General features: G+C 52.8%; 5 protein-coding genes across 5 annotated transcripts; 2 read left to right on the forward strand and 3 right to left on the reverse strand.

Moving 5' to 3' along the window:
• Nucleotides 1-727: 727 nt before the first annotated feature.
• On the forward strand, nt 728-1,947 carry GT037_007554 (er lumen protein retaining receptor; the record flags this gene model as incomplete). The annotated part of the gene is made up of 4 exons (XM_038932601.1): nt 728-824; nt 879-994; nt 1,042-1,224; nt 1,273-1,947. The coding sequence occupies 4 exons, from the start codon at nt 728-730 to the stop codon at nt 1,945-1,947; spliced, it is 1,071 nt and encodes a 356-aa protein (XP_038785089.1).
• Nucleotides 1,948-2,834: 887 nt separating this feature from the next.
• GT037_007555 (extracellular elastinolytic metalloproteinase precursor) lies at nt 2,835-4,955 on the reverse strand (the record flags this gene model as incomplete). Its single annotated transcript, XM_038932602.1, has 3 exons — nt 2,835-4,056; nt 4,106-4,500; nt 4,590-4,955. The coding sequence occupies 3 exons, from the start codon at nt 4,953-4,955 to the stop codon at nt 2,835-2,837; spliced, it is 1,983 nt and encodes a 660-aa protein (XP_038785090.1).
• A 1,469-nt stretch (nt 4,956-6,424) lies between these two features.
• GT037_007556 (glycoside hydrolase family 47 protein) lies at nt 6,425-9,493 on the reverse strand (the record flags this gene model as incomplete). Its single annotated transcript, XM_038932603.1, has 1 exon — nt 6,425-9,493. The coding sequence occupies one exon, from the start codon at nt 9,491-9,493 to the stop codon at nt 6,425-6,427; it is 3,069 nt and encodes a 1,022-aa protein (XP_038785091.1).
• A 324-nt stretch (nt 9,494-9,817) lies between these two features.
• GT037_007557 (uncharacterized protein) lies at nt 9,818-13,686 on the forward strand (the record flags this gene model as incomplete). Its single annotated transcript, XM_038932604.1, has 4 exons — nt 9,818-10,933; nt 10,985-11,667; nt 12,187-12,452; nt 12,509-13,686. 4 exons carry the CDS (start codon nt 9,818-9,820, stop codon nt 13,684-13,686), a joined length of 3,243 nt encoding a protein of 1,080 aa, XP_038785092.1.
• A 73-nt stretch (nt 13,687-13,759) lies between these two features.
• On the reverse strand, nt 13,760-15,438 carry GT037_007558 (major facilitator superfamily transporter; the record flags this gene model as incomplete). The annotated part of the gene is made up of 5 exons (XM_038932605.1): nt 13,760-14,299; nt 14,359-14,753; nt 14,807-15,020; nt 15,070-15,212; nt 15,267-15,438. The coding sequence occupies 5 exons, from the start codon at nt 15,436-15,438 to the stop codon at nt 13,760-13,762; spliced, it is 1,464 nt and encodes a 487-aa protein (XP_038785093.1).

A 15,438-nucleotide genomic window follows, 5' to 3' on the forward strand; every position in this document is an offset into this window, starting at 1 on the left:
CAGGACTGGGACAACCGTATGTATGATGCACTGGAGCGACTGCTAGATGTTGATGTGTCTCCTGCGGCCCCAGCAATGTACGTGGTATGCGCGCTAGATTGACATCACTTTTATGTCGATTAGAAGACACAGTGCATGAAGAAGAAACGTGTTATCGGTGGTCTGCAAGGCTACGATGAGAATTCGACCAAGCGGTTGGGAGTCTATATCCAGGTGGTGCATGGACCACCAACCTGTCAAGATACACAAGTAGGCAAGCGCGCGGGGGACCCGTTCCACAGTAGCATCTAGGCACTGGCTAAAATGGCTGGGTAGTCTCTGGTATCTAGAAGCCAGAGCACAGCTTTCCAGACTGGATTTGCAGTCCTCAGCCTTGCGTACCCATTCTCCATACTAGCTTGGCCACTAAGCTGCTTCTGGCGCACTAGCATGGACCCTTGGGAATGGATTGCCAAGCACGTTACATGTAGCGTGGTAGCTTGCGTCAAACCCGGGGAAGACATTACGCATCACCATCCAACAGACGCCATCAACTACGCGTTCTTTCCTAACTTCGACTCCAGCTCCTGCCGGAACTGGTGCTGGATATATCAGCATCGGTAACTCTTTATTGACTACCCTCACACCGGCACAGAGTGTCGGAAGCGCGCTTTGAGCCCCAACACGCCGGCGATAGGCGGCTGGCCTAGTGCTGTGTAGCCGTCGCATAGCATTATTCGTCCCTAAGATGGGGTTCAACCTCTTTCACATCCTCGGCGACGTTTCGCATACGTCATCAAAGCTCATACTGATATGGGCGATACACTCAAATAGCAGTGCTGAGGGTGAGTTGGCCTCAATCTCCACTTGAAGCATGTAACATGAGCTGACGTATGCAGGTGTCTCTCTCATCACTCAAGTCCTCTATGCGCTTGTCTTCGGCACGCGATATCTCGATATCTTCACTTCTTCGGCGACCAAGGATGGCTGGCATACGTGGAACTTCTCGTTGAAGGTGCGCAGAGCTGGCATGCCTCAACGCGGACGCGGCTAACCCGTCAGATCTTCTACACACTGTCATCACTGTACATCATCTTCTTGATGACGAGCGTATACGCACGCACACGCGAACGTGAGAAGGCATGGAAATTTGGCATGTACTGTCTGTTGGGCAGCGTACTCATGACTCCGTTCTGGTACCTCATCGTCAAGGATACCCTTCTTGGACATAACACCTTCCTCAAGGTAACATCTGGTTCCGCTCCTCCACAAATTGACCACTAACATTCGCAGGTCCTCTGGGTCTTCTCCGAAATCCTCGAGTCCGTCTGCGTTATCCCACAACTCCTGCTCCTCCGGCAAACTACTGTGCCCACCGTCCTCGACTCTTACTATCTCGTCACGCTCGGTACATACCGCTTCCTCTATGTTCTGAATTGGATCATGCGTGGCGCCAAAGAACCCGGCTATCGCGACCCCACGTCTTGGGTGTGGGGTACCATACAGACAGCACTCATAATCGATTTTGCGTGGGTGTACTGGACGCGACAGCGCGTGAAGCTTCGCCATGGCGGAGTGGTAGATTCGGATGACCTCGGTCGCGGATGGATTGTTGGACGCTTCGTGAGCAGGAAGAGCATGGATTTCGACTATGACGAGGAGACTGCTGGACAGCGCAACGACACCACACAGCCCAAGAACAAGTGGGGCCGGAGGGGCATCTCTGTGTCAGCAGACGAAGGTGTGGAAGGTGCGCCGAAGCGAACGACTCCAGAAAGAGCCAACGTGGATCCAGAAAGCCAACCGTTGGCCGACCCTGCCGCGTTCGAAGATGAGAGTGATGACGATGCGCCACCTGGTACTGCTACTTCAGTCGCCGAGCAGAGCGGTGTCAGGAGGGATGAATGGGACGACGATTTGGACGAGGATGCTACCGAACATGATGCAGCCTCGAAAGTCATCAGATAAGTCTACTGACATGTTTGTTGAGTAGAAGTACTGGGGTCATCCTGTTTCAGATACAACATCGTCACCGCCTTGCCTCATTGCATTGATCACAATTCTACAGCGATTTACTATATCAGTCTCACCGCGCGTGCATGTATAGAACGCGTATAACAAAGTTGCATCAGGCTGCGCTCGACCGATCTCTCTGTGTAGAATTGCATTATTGCCCATGCACTTACTTCTTTAGACACGGAGTCCATCACCGCGTCTAACCCCCCAAAGCCCCAAACCTGGTATCAGGGCCCGACTAGCATACCTACCTGTGGGTAAATCCACGTGCATACCATGCCAGCGCACTACAAAGTTGCAGTACATGATCCAGGGACGTGGGGGCGGGAAAAGACGCCATAATAGGCGTTTAGCAAGGCCCCAACTGCCGAACTCACGCTGACTTTCACACGTGGGGTCCGATATGCACGGTTCCCAATGATATGTTAGTTCATACACTCTTTACCGGTTTTGCCTGACACAATGGCGGATCTACAGCGCTGTGCTAGCCTGGCTTAGCGCTTGAGTTCGGATACCGAGGATATGGTATGCTGCATTGGGGCTGAATGGAGCTGAGGAACCGATGGTGCAGATGTGGACGTTAATCGCGTTGATTATTGGCTGCAACTCCTGGAAAGAGACGGAGCGAAAAGGAGATTGAGACCTTGATAGAAGAACTTGGTTAATCATTAAGAAAGGAAGCACATCGTGCCTATGAACGCCACCCAATGCAGGTATCATCATCGTCAAGATCTCGCCACATGCAAAACTCCGGTCAATGCTCTCTGCCACGCAGACATTATCCCTCTGGATACTAAAATCAACGCCATCCACGTGTCACCAAAAGGCAATCCCGACGTCTAGTACTTCAGGTCGACAGGCTGAACACGCCTCTTGTGCAGCTTAGTAGTTGAGTTTCCACTGCCGCAGACACCCTCAGGAATGTCGAAGCTGTTCGTCCTTCCTGTGGGCGCATATACCGCACCCTCACCCAGACCTCTCTTGGCAAATCCACTCCAGATCTCGCAAAGGTTGTTGCCACCCGTAAGCGCTTTGTCCGCATCCACAATGGCATCGCGAGCAGAAACGAAAGTAGGGTTGCAAGGTTGAAGTGCCATGCCGTCCATGACGACTTTCATAGCGAGGTACTTGCCATCAGTCGGCACGCCGTTGTCGTCAAAGGTAGGTAGCCAGTCGTCGTTCTTGCCATGCTTGTCAATGAGGTTCCAGAGGACCTCGTACAACATAGACGCCCAAATGTTACCGATGGGGTGGACCTTCTCGTACGAGTCTGCGTCGGAGTATACCTGAGGGTTTTGGTTCAGATCTGTAGAGTACAGGTAGTTCCTGATTCCAAGTGGACGGCCACTGATCCAGTCTCCCATTGGGTAGTCGGTGGCGCGAGTGTCACCAGGCTTGAGACGGATAGCTGTTGCGTAGAAATCGCTCCAGCCTTCTCCCATACCACCAGATTCCAGGAGAGACAGGCATCCTGCGTTTGCGGGTCCACCTGTTAGACGGTTAGAGAGGCCGTGCGTGTATTCGTGAATAACAACACCAGCGTCGAAACAGCTGTCGCGGTAAGGAGTTGTGCTGTTCCAGATATACATGCGCATGCGTGCTGGCTGACCATCGGGGGGTGTAGCGAAGTTGGCGTTGTTCAGGCCTGAGCCATCCTGAGAGTTGAGGTAGACAAAATCTTGGCCAGCACCACCCGCGCCGTTGTTGTTGATCTCAAAGTTTCCAGCCTTCTCGTTGAAACCTAGTGTGTGCAAAACATCATGGTACTTGTTGGCGGTGTAGAAGAGTTGGGTGACAGAGGCGTTGGCATAACCCTTCCAGTTGGTGTCGTTAAGCGAGAAGGGGTAGTCAAAGGTCAGAGACTCGCTGACAGGACGGGGAAGGTTGAGAAAACCGCTGTTCACGTTCTCCCAGTTGGTATGGGCAATACCGTTGTTGCCACGGGTTGTCTTGAATGACGTAGTGCCATCGCTGTGGTATCCGAATTCACTAGCCTTGGGAGAAAAGTCATCTTCCGTTAGCTGACGGTCTCCCTCAAACGGATCGTTGATACCCCAGGGGCTGGAAACTGTTAGTGGTGATCAGACATATTGTGGTCATTGCTGCTTACTAGACGTTGTAGGTAGCGTCCGCAGAGTAATCGACAACGGCATGTACCTTCTCGCCATCTTCCGCGTCGACGTATGTCAGAAGCCAGTTGCTCATGACATCAGTCTCGATTCTCCAGGTAAGAGCGAGCTTTCCCTCCTCATCGACAAGGTAGACGAGACGTGCTTCAGGCTCACTGACACATCCAGTGGTTTTCTTGATAGCATAAGTCTCGGCAGCTTCCTTCGCCTCAGCAATAGCTGACTCAGCGGAAATTGGCAGACCAAGAACATTGATAGCTGACTTGAGGGCATTGGCAGGTGCGGCACCATCCCTTTTGCTCAAACTAGGCGGTGCTGGGATGGCACCCTTGTAGAATGAGTTTCCGAAAGAAAAGACATTGCCATCACGACCAACCTGCTAGTTGTCAACCAATGATTTCGGGTGATGAAAAGCATGTTTATGTTATGTGGGACCGGGCGAAATTTAGAGGTTCATCAACTTACATTGACGTTGAAGTCAGCTGTATCGATGTCAAGACCGTTGGCGGTCTGTTTGAAGTAGAAGTGAGCTACTCCGTTATCGCCGACATAGGAGTCTTTGACGAGACGGAACTCAGCATCGGGGAGCGTAGCCTTGACCAGGTCGGTGGCAATGTCCTCAGCACTAGCACGCTTCGCAAGTGTGTTGATGTTAGGATCAGCCACAACGTCGGCCGTGTTCTTGTACGAGGCAGCGTGCTTCAGGCGGTATGAGTCCAGGTCGACAGCACGACGAGCAAGTGTGCTTCGGCCTTGCCATGTGGGTTGAGGGTGGCCATAGACGCTGATGGCTGACAGCGAAGCCAGCGACGCGAGGAGGACGGAACGCATCGTGATAACGAGTGAAGTAGAAATGATAGACTAGGGACAGAAGATGTGCTCAAAAGGAAAGCTTTGAAACAGTATAGCACTCCTCTTATACATGACCTGGTCCTCGCCACACTTGACCCCGAACGACTCTCCACACTCCGTCCTTGACCTGTTCGAGTATATGGAGCGAGTGAACGATTCGACACCAGGCGCGTACGTTAGTAGACTGCCCACGCGACAAGGGAACGATCACTGGCTTCCTTTCCTGGCCTAACTCCACGCGTAGTCGACCGGTGCAGTGGTAGGAAAATGATAGGGCGGAGGCTTGGCGACGTTGTTAAATAGGCAGGCAAGCTTCTTTGACCCTGGTTATATTGGCCTGGGCATTATATCTTGCATTGGATGCCAGAGGCGACGATCTTGACCTTCCGGATAGAGCCATGGCTCGGGAGATCACGAATGTTTCATGCGTTCACATGGAGCAGGCAAAGGCGCATTCGCGGTATTGGACACGGCAGCGACGGAGCCCCTGAAGTAGCGTGCCGTCGTTCCATCCGAGAAAACGAAGGACAGACGTGTCATTGCTTTGTTTTTGCCTGCAGGAACCCGTAGAATCGGAGCTTTGCAGACTGCCAACAAACACGAGGAGGCGCCGGCAGACAACTTGTCTCGTACAGAAGTCCTCTGGCACTGGATAGGTGCATGACGGAAGGACTAATTAGACACTTCGGTGTAGCCGCAGCTGTAGTGGAAAGATAGTAGGGCTGGGCGCATTGGTCGCCTGCCTGTTTAGCGGTAGTGTGTCCGTGATGTGGCTTTCGAGGCCCGCTCCGTGGAATTACGATCGCTGCCCAGAGAGGATCGAACGAGCAACATAACGGCGCATGTGGCTGCAACGGAAATGCAGGGTATCGCGGGAGCCTTTTGAAGGAAGACAAAGCGCAGGCGGGAGATGTGGTTGGAGGGACTCCAGCGCGAGATGAAGCGTGCCAAGAGAAATAGCTTAGCGGAAGGCCCCCCCTACACTCCTGGACGCATATAGATAAGAAGGACTGTATCTATCGATACTTGAGGACTGCGACGAACAGGGAGGCGCGTGAACATGTATACTGATCAAGGACGATAGGATGGCGCCACGGATCGACATTGTCAAAGCCATGCGGCATCCCACACTCGTCACGCCTTGTCACTAAAGCAGCCATCGGGCAATGTCGCCTCCGTGCCATCTCGCTCAACATACGGAGTGTGCAAGTCCTATTCCTGCTGTGCGCCATGTCTAGTTGTGGGTGCGCAAATTCAGTACATGTCTCACCTACAGTTCATGCGCATATATACCGTGCTATTATGTGGTGTCTTTTACAGTCCTATATCTGGCCCAAGCCTCGCGTACAGGAAAATTTAATCTTGCGTACCGTGTGTCTACTCCGAGAGTCTACATACATAGACCTGGGTGTCTCAACAGTTCATACACAGCTACTTGCGCTGTGCCATCAGAGTACAATTAGATTGCCAATCTTCACGCCTTGACTACGGAAGTAATACCTCCTCCTTATCCCCACCCCGTTCGCCCTTCTCAGTAGCTTGATTGTGTCCTCCCCTCCACCTACCATAATCATTGGGATAGGATTCGGTCTCAATATGCCCGTTGGCGTATGCTGCACATCATCAAGCAGCGGCTGCACAGGAGGTTGCGCTGGATCAGCATGTCTATTCTCCTCGTGATCTGGGAAGCTGACGATGACGACTAATTGGAGAGAGGCGGGGCTAGGTGGGTAAGCGGGGATGTTGTGCAACTTGGTCGAGAATGAGCAGTCCCCCCTAGGGATTGCTATAATCTGGTACTGTTTTGCTACTTCAAGAGGAAGGCGCTCGGTGCATAGTGTGGTAGCGTGTACGTAGACATTCGACCAGGTGAGGGGATTATTGGAGCTGTATGACATGTCCGGATCCTTGGTATCTGGCATTGGCGCTGCACCAGGCCCGGTGGGGAGGGCGGCAGGAAAGAAGTGGCGTTTTGCGTTTTGATAATCATTATTTTGTGATTTGGGGGCCGACGACGTCGAAGTGGGCGATGGGACAGAGAGCAGAGCTTGGAGTAATGAGAGAAAATTGGAGAGATAAGAAGGTTCGTTCTCAAGTGCCTCTGGGTCGACCTCCAAATCGATTACATCCGCAATGTCCAGGTCGGATAGGTTACTCATATCACCTAACGCATCGCTAAGGATGTCTGACAACGTGTTGGAAGATGCGGTCGCTGGCTGAGGCGGTACGTCGATGACCAAGTCTAGTGTATGCGAGTCTCGCGTTCTTGTAAAATATGGATCAAGTGGGTTGAAGTTGTCGATAGTTGAACGAGACATGAACACTTTCTCGTCTCGGCCCAGAGCTATATTAGAGATGGCGTAGATCCGGAACTGCTCATCAAGATCCAGTTTCTGTTCTATCGCGCGTGGCTTGTCTTGCTCGCGAACCATGCCAAGTCTGAGTCCACTCATCGAATTGACCAAGATACCTTCGTCTACCCTTTGGAGCGCACCGACCAGCGACGTACTGGGCATATTGGGAAAGGAGAGATCGAAGGTGGTTCTAACAGCCAATGGTGAGCTCGTTGCGTTATACGGAATGAGTGCTGGGGGCAAAGTCCACGGATAATAAGTGTAGTTGGAAGGCGAACTTATATCTGATAGAGAAACGCTGGGATGATCGGCACTGAATTCGACAAGCGGTGAGTCAAGTGTCTCAATAGTTGGCATGAGATGTAGTTTGGCAAGGCTCGCAGCATGGTAAACATCAGTACGAGCCGCTGTTGCAGAGATACTGAATGGCAGATGGGCTGGCGGGAGAGGGCATATCTCGGGCGCTTCGAAGACGGGAGAAGATCCTGACCGCGTTTTATGGACAGGACGTAACCGCTTTGGCACAATCAACGGGTGGCCTTCGGTAGTGAAGACAAATGGCGCGTCCCAGGTGTTGAGCGGATGCGACGGATCGAAGAGTAGAAAGAGGTATTTGGCAGTCTCGCCAAGGAAGAAACTCTCCATGCGATCGTTCAGCTCCCCAGTACGCACATCCTGCAGGCCGGCCCACCCACACTTGGTCCAACAACGTCTTTTGATATCGCGCAGCGCCATTTCCCCTACATGGAGGTACCAGGGGTCTTTTGTGGCTTGGTAAAGGTACCAAGTCGATTCGATCCACTCTGGTCGTCCGCCCCACCAGCGAAGGCCATGCTCGATGTTGCCAGTTGCAGTCGACCATCTTTCGGGCATGGCGGAGTAACGGGTCCAGAGAGCAGTGTAGAGCAGGTGCGTCTCGATGGCTTCGTCGAGCTTGCCAGCCATAGTCAGGAGTCCTTGGTAGAATGCGCTCAGGCTATCTATCCACCAGGCCCTGATGGCGCCTGTATACAAGTCAACTTGAGCATAGTGTGGATGCTGATGTTGGGCACCACGATAGATTTGTCGTTTGATTCCATCGTGAGCGTCGAGCCAAGTAGCTAGGAACGCGTCCGGTGAGTCAGTAGCCGCATTTTCTTGATCAAAGGGTAACCCGGAAAGAAGAATGTGCGATTTGAGAGCATACTCAAAGAAACTGTCGATGCCCGCTCCAATGCCCGTGTAGGAATTCACCCACTGCCCCGTCTCGGCATCGATACCGGCACCGATGAGCCCGATGCTACTTCTGCGGTGCCACACAGCCCAGAAAGCATCTTTGGCTAATGTCTCATACTTGGGGTCCCCAGTCAGTCGGCTCAGAACGGAAAACTCAAGGACCAGACTTCCGGCACCCGCGCTGCATGTCTCAGTGACTTCGGTCCCTTTGTCGTTTGGATCCCTCCCGCACTGGCCATGCTCGGCATCCATGTTGTTTGGTGACTTGGCGTAAAAGGGTACTCCGTATCGCAGATTGACTCGGGGGTAAGGCAGACCAGTCGGTGTGTTGAAGGCTGGTAGCAATCGATCGGTGAGATCTGTCGCGAGCCGCAGTAGTTGTCCGTCATAGACGAAGCCATTGGGCCAGAATATGCCTTGGCGTCCTTGTCTCTTCTCTGTTGTTGCATTGTAACCTCTGATGGGCAAGTCTCCAACAGCAAACTGGTGCGAGCTGAGCAGTCCGCCGACTCCGCGGATGACCGTCTCAAAGACCTGCACTTTGCTGTCCAAATCAAAGCCTCTTGCCCTGGCTCCTCGGCCACGGGGTCCCGGAGTGCCGTCGCCGTAGTTTTGTACCAATAGTTTGACACCGGCTTGGAAGTCGTCCAAGGCCTTGTTGGATGCAGGCGCATCGAGTGGAGGTGTAGAAGCAAGTATAGCGAGCGTGGACAGACTATCTATCAGCGTCAACGAGTAGTTTCCGAGAACGTCGTTGACTTCTATATGGGCGGGGTTCTGGCGGTCGCGAGTGAGGGGTGCGCACGTAAGCGGTCGCAGTTCGTCCTCGGGGAAGGCATGCTCCATGTAGTTGTCGTAACCATGGTAGAAGATGTCGCGTGTCTCTTGTCTCAGTTCAGATATGGCTTCATCCGTCATGCCATGACCGGGGGCCGTCCAGCAAGCCATGCACAGCAGGAATACGCATAGCGCATATCGCCGCAGAGGCCTTCCAGTCGGTCGCATAGGCAAAAGAGTCCCTGGGAGGCGACATGGAACTGAGGTCTATCAGCTGTGATGTCCGGTGCTGGTGCTCGACTGGTGAAGCCACGATTGCCATATGACATGGGCGAATTTCTGGCGAGGGAGGAGCGTCATTGCGCCAAGCCCTGCTCCATCAATTATTTCATCGCAACACTCGACCGACACGCCATCCTCCATGTTCCCGGCCCATGTCTTGTAGGGGCGCTTTTTCTTCTTAATTTGTAGTTTATCTCCCCCCCTGCCATCACAATGCTGCCTCGAGCCGCCCTCCGCGCACTGCGCACCCGGCCCGCACTGGCAGCTCCGCGCATCGCACCTATAGCTTCCACCTCGCAATGGACGCGCACCTACGCCAAAGTCGGCAAGCCAAAAGACAACACATGGAAACCCGCAGACCCAATCAAGTTCGACGAGGGCAACAAAGCGCGGCCCAACCCCGTCAACCCTTCAGAGCAGCCCGAGTTCGACACTGCGGCGGCACCCGACAAAAACACAACACCGACACGGCCCTCAAGACCAGTGGAGAGTGCAACCCAGGCCTCGAAACATGCGGGCAGTGACTTCAAAATGGGGGAGCAGGAAGAGATGTCGGGACCCAAGTCGCCCAGCGAGAACACAGACCCCACCACCGAAAGCCCAGAGTCGCAACAACCACAGAAGCCGCTGCCGGATCTGCGATACGGAATCCCCTCGACCTTCGCTGAGGAGCATGCCGAAGCCGAAGTCAAGGCCAAGAGAGACCCCAACGACCCAAACGAATTCTACGAGGACCCCACACCAGGCGCTGCGGGCGGTCGAGAGGGCGGTGGTGGCGGCGAACTCCCCAAATCCGCATACGAGACCAGTACCGACAGGCGGCGGAATCGCGTTGCAAACTGGTCCTATCTCGCCATGCTACTCTTTGGTACAACGGGTGCAGTCTTCATGGGCAGGAACTGGGAGAATGAAGAAGAGGAAGCAGCTCACATTGATGCTCCAAACGGTTGGACATTGGGAGGCATGTACGCTCGTGCAGCCGCCCGCATCAACGGACAAAAGGCATACTACACAGAGCCCACCTTCCAGAAGTTGCTACCAGACAAGGAAAAGATTCCTGGAGGCGCGCCCGAACTTACTCTGGTGCTGAGTCTGGAGGACCTGCTGCTACATTCAGAATGGACCACCAAGCATGGCTACCGACTAGCCAAGCGACCCGGTCTCGACTACTTCCTACGATACCTCAGCTCACAATACGAGCTCGTCATCTTTACCTCCGTCAAGTCCATGGATGCCGACCCCATCATTCGCAAGCTTGATCCATTCCGTCTCGTCATGTGGCCACTCTTCCGTGAAGCTACTCGCTTCGAAAAGGGCGAGTACATCAAGGTATGCTCCCACCGTCTTGCTTCTAGAGTCACTCTTGCTAATATTCTCCAGGACCTTTCCTACCTCAACCGTGACCTTTCCAAAGTCATCATGATCGACACCGACCCCTCGCACGTCAAACTCCAGCCCGAAAACGCCATCATCCTGCCCAAGTGGAAGGGAGAACCCGGAGACAAGGGCCTCGTAGCCATGATTCCTTTCCTTGAGTACCTCGCCATGATGTCTCAAACCGGCACCCCAATCGACGTACGCACCGTTCTCAAGTCCATGGAAGGCAAGGACATTCCTGTCGAGTACGCTCGTCGTGAAGCCAAACTCCGCGAACAGTTCCAGCGCGATCTCCAGGAACAGAAGAAGAAGACCAAGGGAAGCGCAGGCGGCATGTTCATGAAGAGTTTGGGTCTTGATGGGCCGAAGCAGGGCATGGTTCTCGGTGACCAAAACATCAGCCAGGGAATGTCAGAGGGCAAGATGATGATCGACATGTACCGCGATTTTAACAAGCAAAACTACATGCACCTGGACAAGCAAATTCGCGAGAACGGGGAGCAATGGCTCAAGGAGATGGCTGAGGAGGAAAAGAAGATGCAGGAAGCTCAACTCAACGACATGAAGGCAGGCGCATTCAGCTGGTTGGGTGGTTCAGCGCCTCAAACAGCCACTGTACCCTCAGCCGCGAGCGCCCCGGAGGCGGCGGCAAGTCATCAGGAGGGTGTTCAGCCGACGCAGACACGGTAGAGAGTTTCCGGAATGTACGTCTAAGGATTTGAAAGATACCACGAAAAGATACCGTTCCACTCTTATGCAGGCAGCACTGGAGTACTTCATCTGGATATGGGTATCTTGGATACTCACGATATGTACTATATATGTTGAAATACAGTAACACGAATGCATAGCAATATGTCGCGATTGCAATGACTTGAACAACACTTTCTTTCGTACATGCCTCGGCTCACGGCGTTAACACCGGACGTAATGGTGGGGCGGCGCGCATTCGTCCTTCGTCATGCATGTCCCAGCCGCCTGTACACTTCTTCCAATCCAACCCCAGCTCTGTAACTGTAAATCAACATCACCATGTTTCAATTCACATCTCTCGTATCGAATCCGTTTGCATCACGGTCTACACCGCCAGAATCACCGCCAGAGCCGCCCATCGTGTCCGAAGAAGCCGCGACCGTACCGGACCCGTTCCCTTTCCTTCGCCTGCCTTTGGAGCTCCGTGAACAAATATACTCTATATATTTCAGCCCTGCCAATCATCTCGTCAAGAGCACCGAACTAGAAGCCAAGGGTTTCTTTGGGGGCGTGTACCAATGGGACTTTGATGTCCTCAGGGTAAACAAGCAGGTGTGCGAGGAAGCAAAGAAGGTGTGGAGGAGAGAAAATATCTTTGTCAAGGTTGCTACACCCTGGCCTTCTGCGGGTATGTATCGGGTTTACTTGATGGCGACAGAAGGGGTTCCAGAGTTGCTCGAACGCGCCGCGACGACTCTCAGTGGAATTCGCGGACGCAGTGAGCTCCTCCTTTCTCTTCAGGATGCAACGCTGATATTCAACTTGGAGTCTTAGTGAACCACATCTCATCCGAGGGTCTGGTACCCATCGTGTGCACCGACGCCCGTGCCGACGCATTCACGTCGTATCATGCCGTTGTACAGATAACCGCACCGTTCCATGGAGTTGTGCCTGAACATATGGTCGTTATGCTTGTGGATGATTTGCACCTGTTTACCAAAACGTGGTACTATAGTGCACTGTCGTATCCTATGCTCAATGAGCGGCTGTCGACTACCTTTGTCCTGAGGAATCCGTATGCAGAGTACAACGATGAAGAGGAAGGCACAGCAGAAGCGCAGGAGGAGCAAGAAGGTCTAGGGATTCCAATTTCTCTGCAGCGGAAACTCTTGTTACCTTTCGAACACGTCAAAGGTCTCCATGGTACAAGCATACACGGCTACTCCCCCGCGGTACGCGAAGAACTTGCTCGCCTCCAAGCCAAACCTGTACCCACGTTGCGTGAATCCGTCGAAAGCGCCACAGACTTCATGCTAGCTGGAGACGCCGCGCTCGCATCCCCGTCAAATGCCGATACCAATAGTAAAGACGACCCTGACGCCGAAGCTGCAAACCGAGAAGCCGCCCTACAAGCTCTCGAGCTCTACAGAAAAGCATTTCATGCAATCCATATTCTGATCCACGGACGCACACGCCGCGTCCTCGCAGACGACTTCTTCCACGATAGTATAACGTCCGGTCGTTACGCCGGTCAAACTGGGATAACCATACGCGTCGTGCTACGCCTCAAACTCGTCTCACGAACCGTTGCAGCATACAACAAACTCGGTCAATGGGGTGAGGCTGCCTTCTGGGGCTTTCGTACGGTACAGATCCTGCAAGAATCGTTCAACACTGATTTCGAACATTTCTTGACCGACTTCATCGAGGGCTCTGATTCTGGTTTGGTTTATGTACGGGCTGGAGTTGCATTCTGGCATATGGAGAAGGACAAAGAGGCCTGGTTGGGAGAGCTGATTAGTTATGCTGATGAGCCTGTGGCTGAGAGTGGTCGGCTGTGGGCGGCGGCCCGGAGATTTGTTAAGCCTGCCGCGAGGGCAGATGTAAGGAAGGAGTTGCAGGATCATGGTGTACCACAAACGATGATCAACCTGTTTAGTGATGTAGCGACTAGGGAAGAAGCTGTTGAGAGTACCGTAGCTGATGATGGAAGTGGTACCAGCGAGGAGTAACGGTATTTGCGGTTAAGAATGCAGGCTTGTTTTACTACGAAGCGCATATAGCCGTCAAGAACACCGGCACTTCTCACAGACCATACACAAACGACATCTTCGCATCCGCATATCTGGTTGAATCCAACCTCTCGGCCTCAATCTGCTCTGCACTCCTTCCTTCTGCCCAAATCATCTTTCTTCTATTAACAGCTTTTAAGATGAACCTATACGCCGTGTACCCTATAAGCGCCGCAGCCACGAAGCCTAGTGTGGCGTAAAAAGGTGTCAGATATCTAGGCGCATATCGTTTCTTGTAGAGTTGTGAGCCGATCACGCCTGCAAGGTTGCCGAATCCGTTCACACCGAGAACGAGGGACCGTTTTCCAGGCTCGGGGTTGTTGCCACTGAGCCAGGCTACAGTCAGGGGAGCTGAGATGTAGCTTCCGAAAAGAAGGATGCAAAGACCTGCATACTGTGCGTGGTGGGACGGCGCGGTAACGGTGATGATCAGGCCGACGAGAGCAAAGAAAGTGCCAATGATAATGTGATAGCCCCGTTCTTTCCGGTAATCTGAGCTAAGGGCAAAGAGGTATAGACCTACGGCACCGCATACGAATGGCGGTACGGACATCTACATACAGTCACATCAGCTTAAACCACAGAATGGAGCATACGAGCAAAAGAACGTACCAAATTTGCGTCAATTGATGAGTATCCCAAGCCCTGCACAACTATAGGCATAAATACGGAGAACGCCTGGCTGGGTACACTAGCACAGATGTTGAAGAAGAGTAGAAACCAAAGTTTCCAGTCTTTGACTGTTTCAATAGCATCCCTCTTTGTAAGTCGATCCTGTTCTACACCGTCACCTCCGTAACTATGTGCAACCCATTTCGAGTTGTCTTTAATGATACGCTGCACAGCGAACACCTGTTCTTCGGCATCAAGGAACCAGGCTGATCCTGGTCCTTGCGGTAGCCAGAACCAAGCAATCATTGCAACGAATACCGTCAAGGCCCCTTCGATGATGAACAAGTACTGCCAATTATGCAGGCTGGTGCCGTTGAGATGGAAAATGCCGAATGCTGGTCTCGGTGTAAGAAAAACATTAGAGCGTACAGAAGATTACAGGGCATACCAATAGAGCCCGAGAAGGCGCCAGCAACAGCGTATTGTCCGTAGAAGAGTCCGATTCGCACAGCCATATCGTATCGGCCGTAAAAGGTGGAGAGATATGTGACGGCTGTAGGATAGAAACCCGCCTCGAAAGCGCCAATCATGAGTCTAACAGCAATGAGACTCCCCTTACCCCGGACAAAGGCGTGCGCCAGTGTAGAAACACCCCAGCCGATCTGTCTTGGATTTAACATTACATGCCACACGTGTTTACGGTAAACTCACCATTATAATGGTAATCCAGTGCTTTGCGCCCATCCATCTTCCTACGGCGGCCGAAGGAGGCTGAAGCAACACGAACGTGATGAAGAAAAGCGACACTGCTAGGTTGAGATCATCTGGGGTTGCGCCGATGTCTTTAGTGAACCCTGCATACGTTAGGACAGATCCTTTACGATCAGCATTCCGAAGATCTCACATACCTTGCGTCTCCGCATTTCCAACATTCGATCGATCTAAACCGTTGAACAGATACAACAGGGAAAGAAATGGTAGCAACGCAATATCCATCTTCCTGTTTACGCGTTTTGACATGGAGCGCGCCTCAGAACTGGTGGCTTCCCCTTCTGTCGACATTGCAATCGCTTCACCCAT

Source organism: Alternaria burnsii (assembly GCF_013036055.1).
Source record: "Alternaria burnsii strain CBS107.38 chromosome Unknown 715, whole genome shotgun sequence".
NCBI lineage: Eukaryota > Fungi > Ascomycota > Dothideomycetes > Pleosporales > Pleosporaceae > Alternaria > Alternaria burnsii.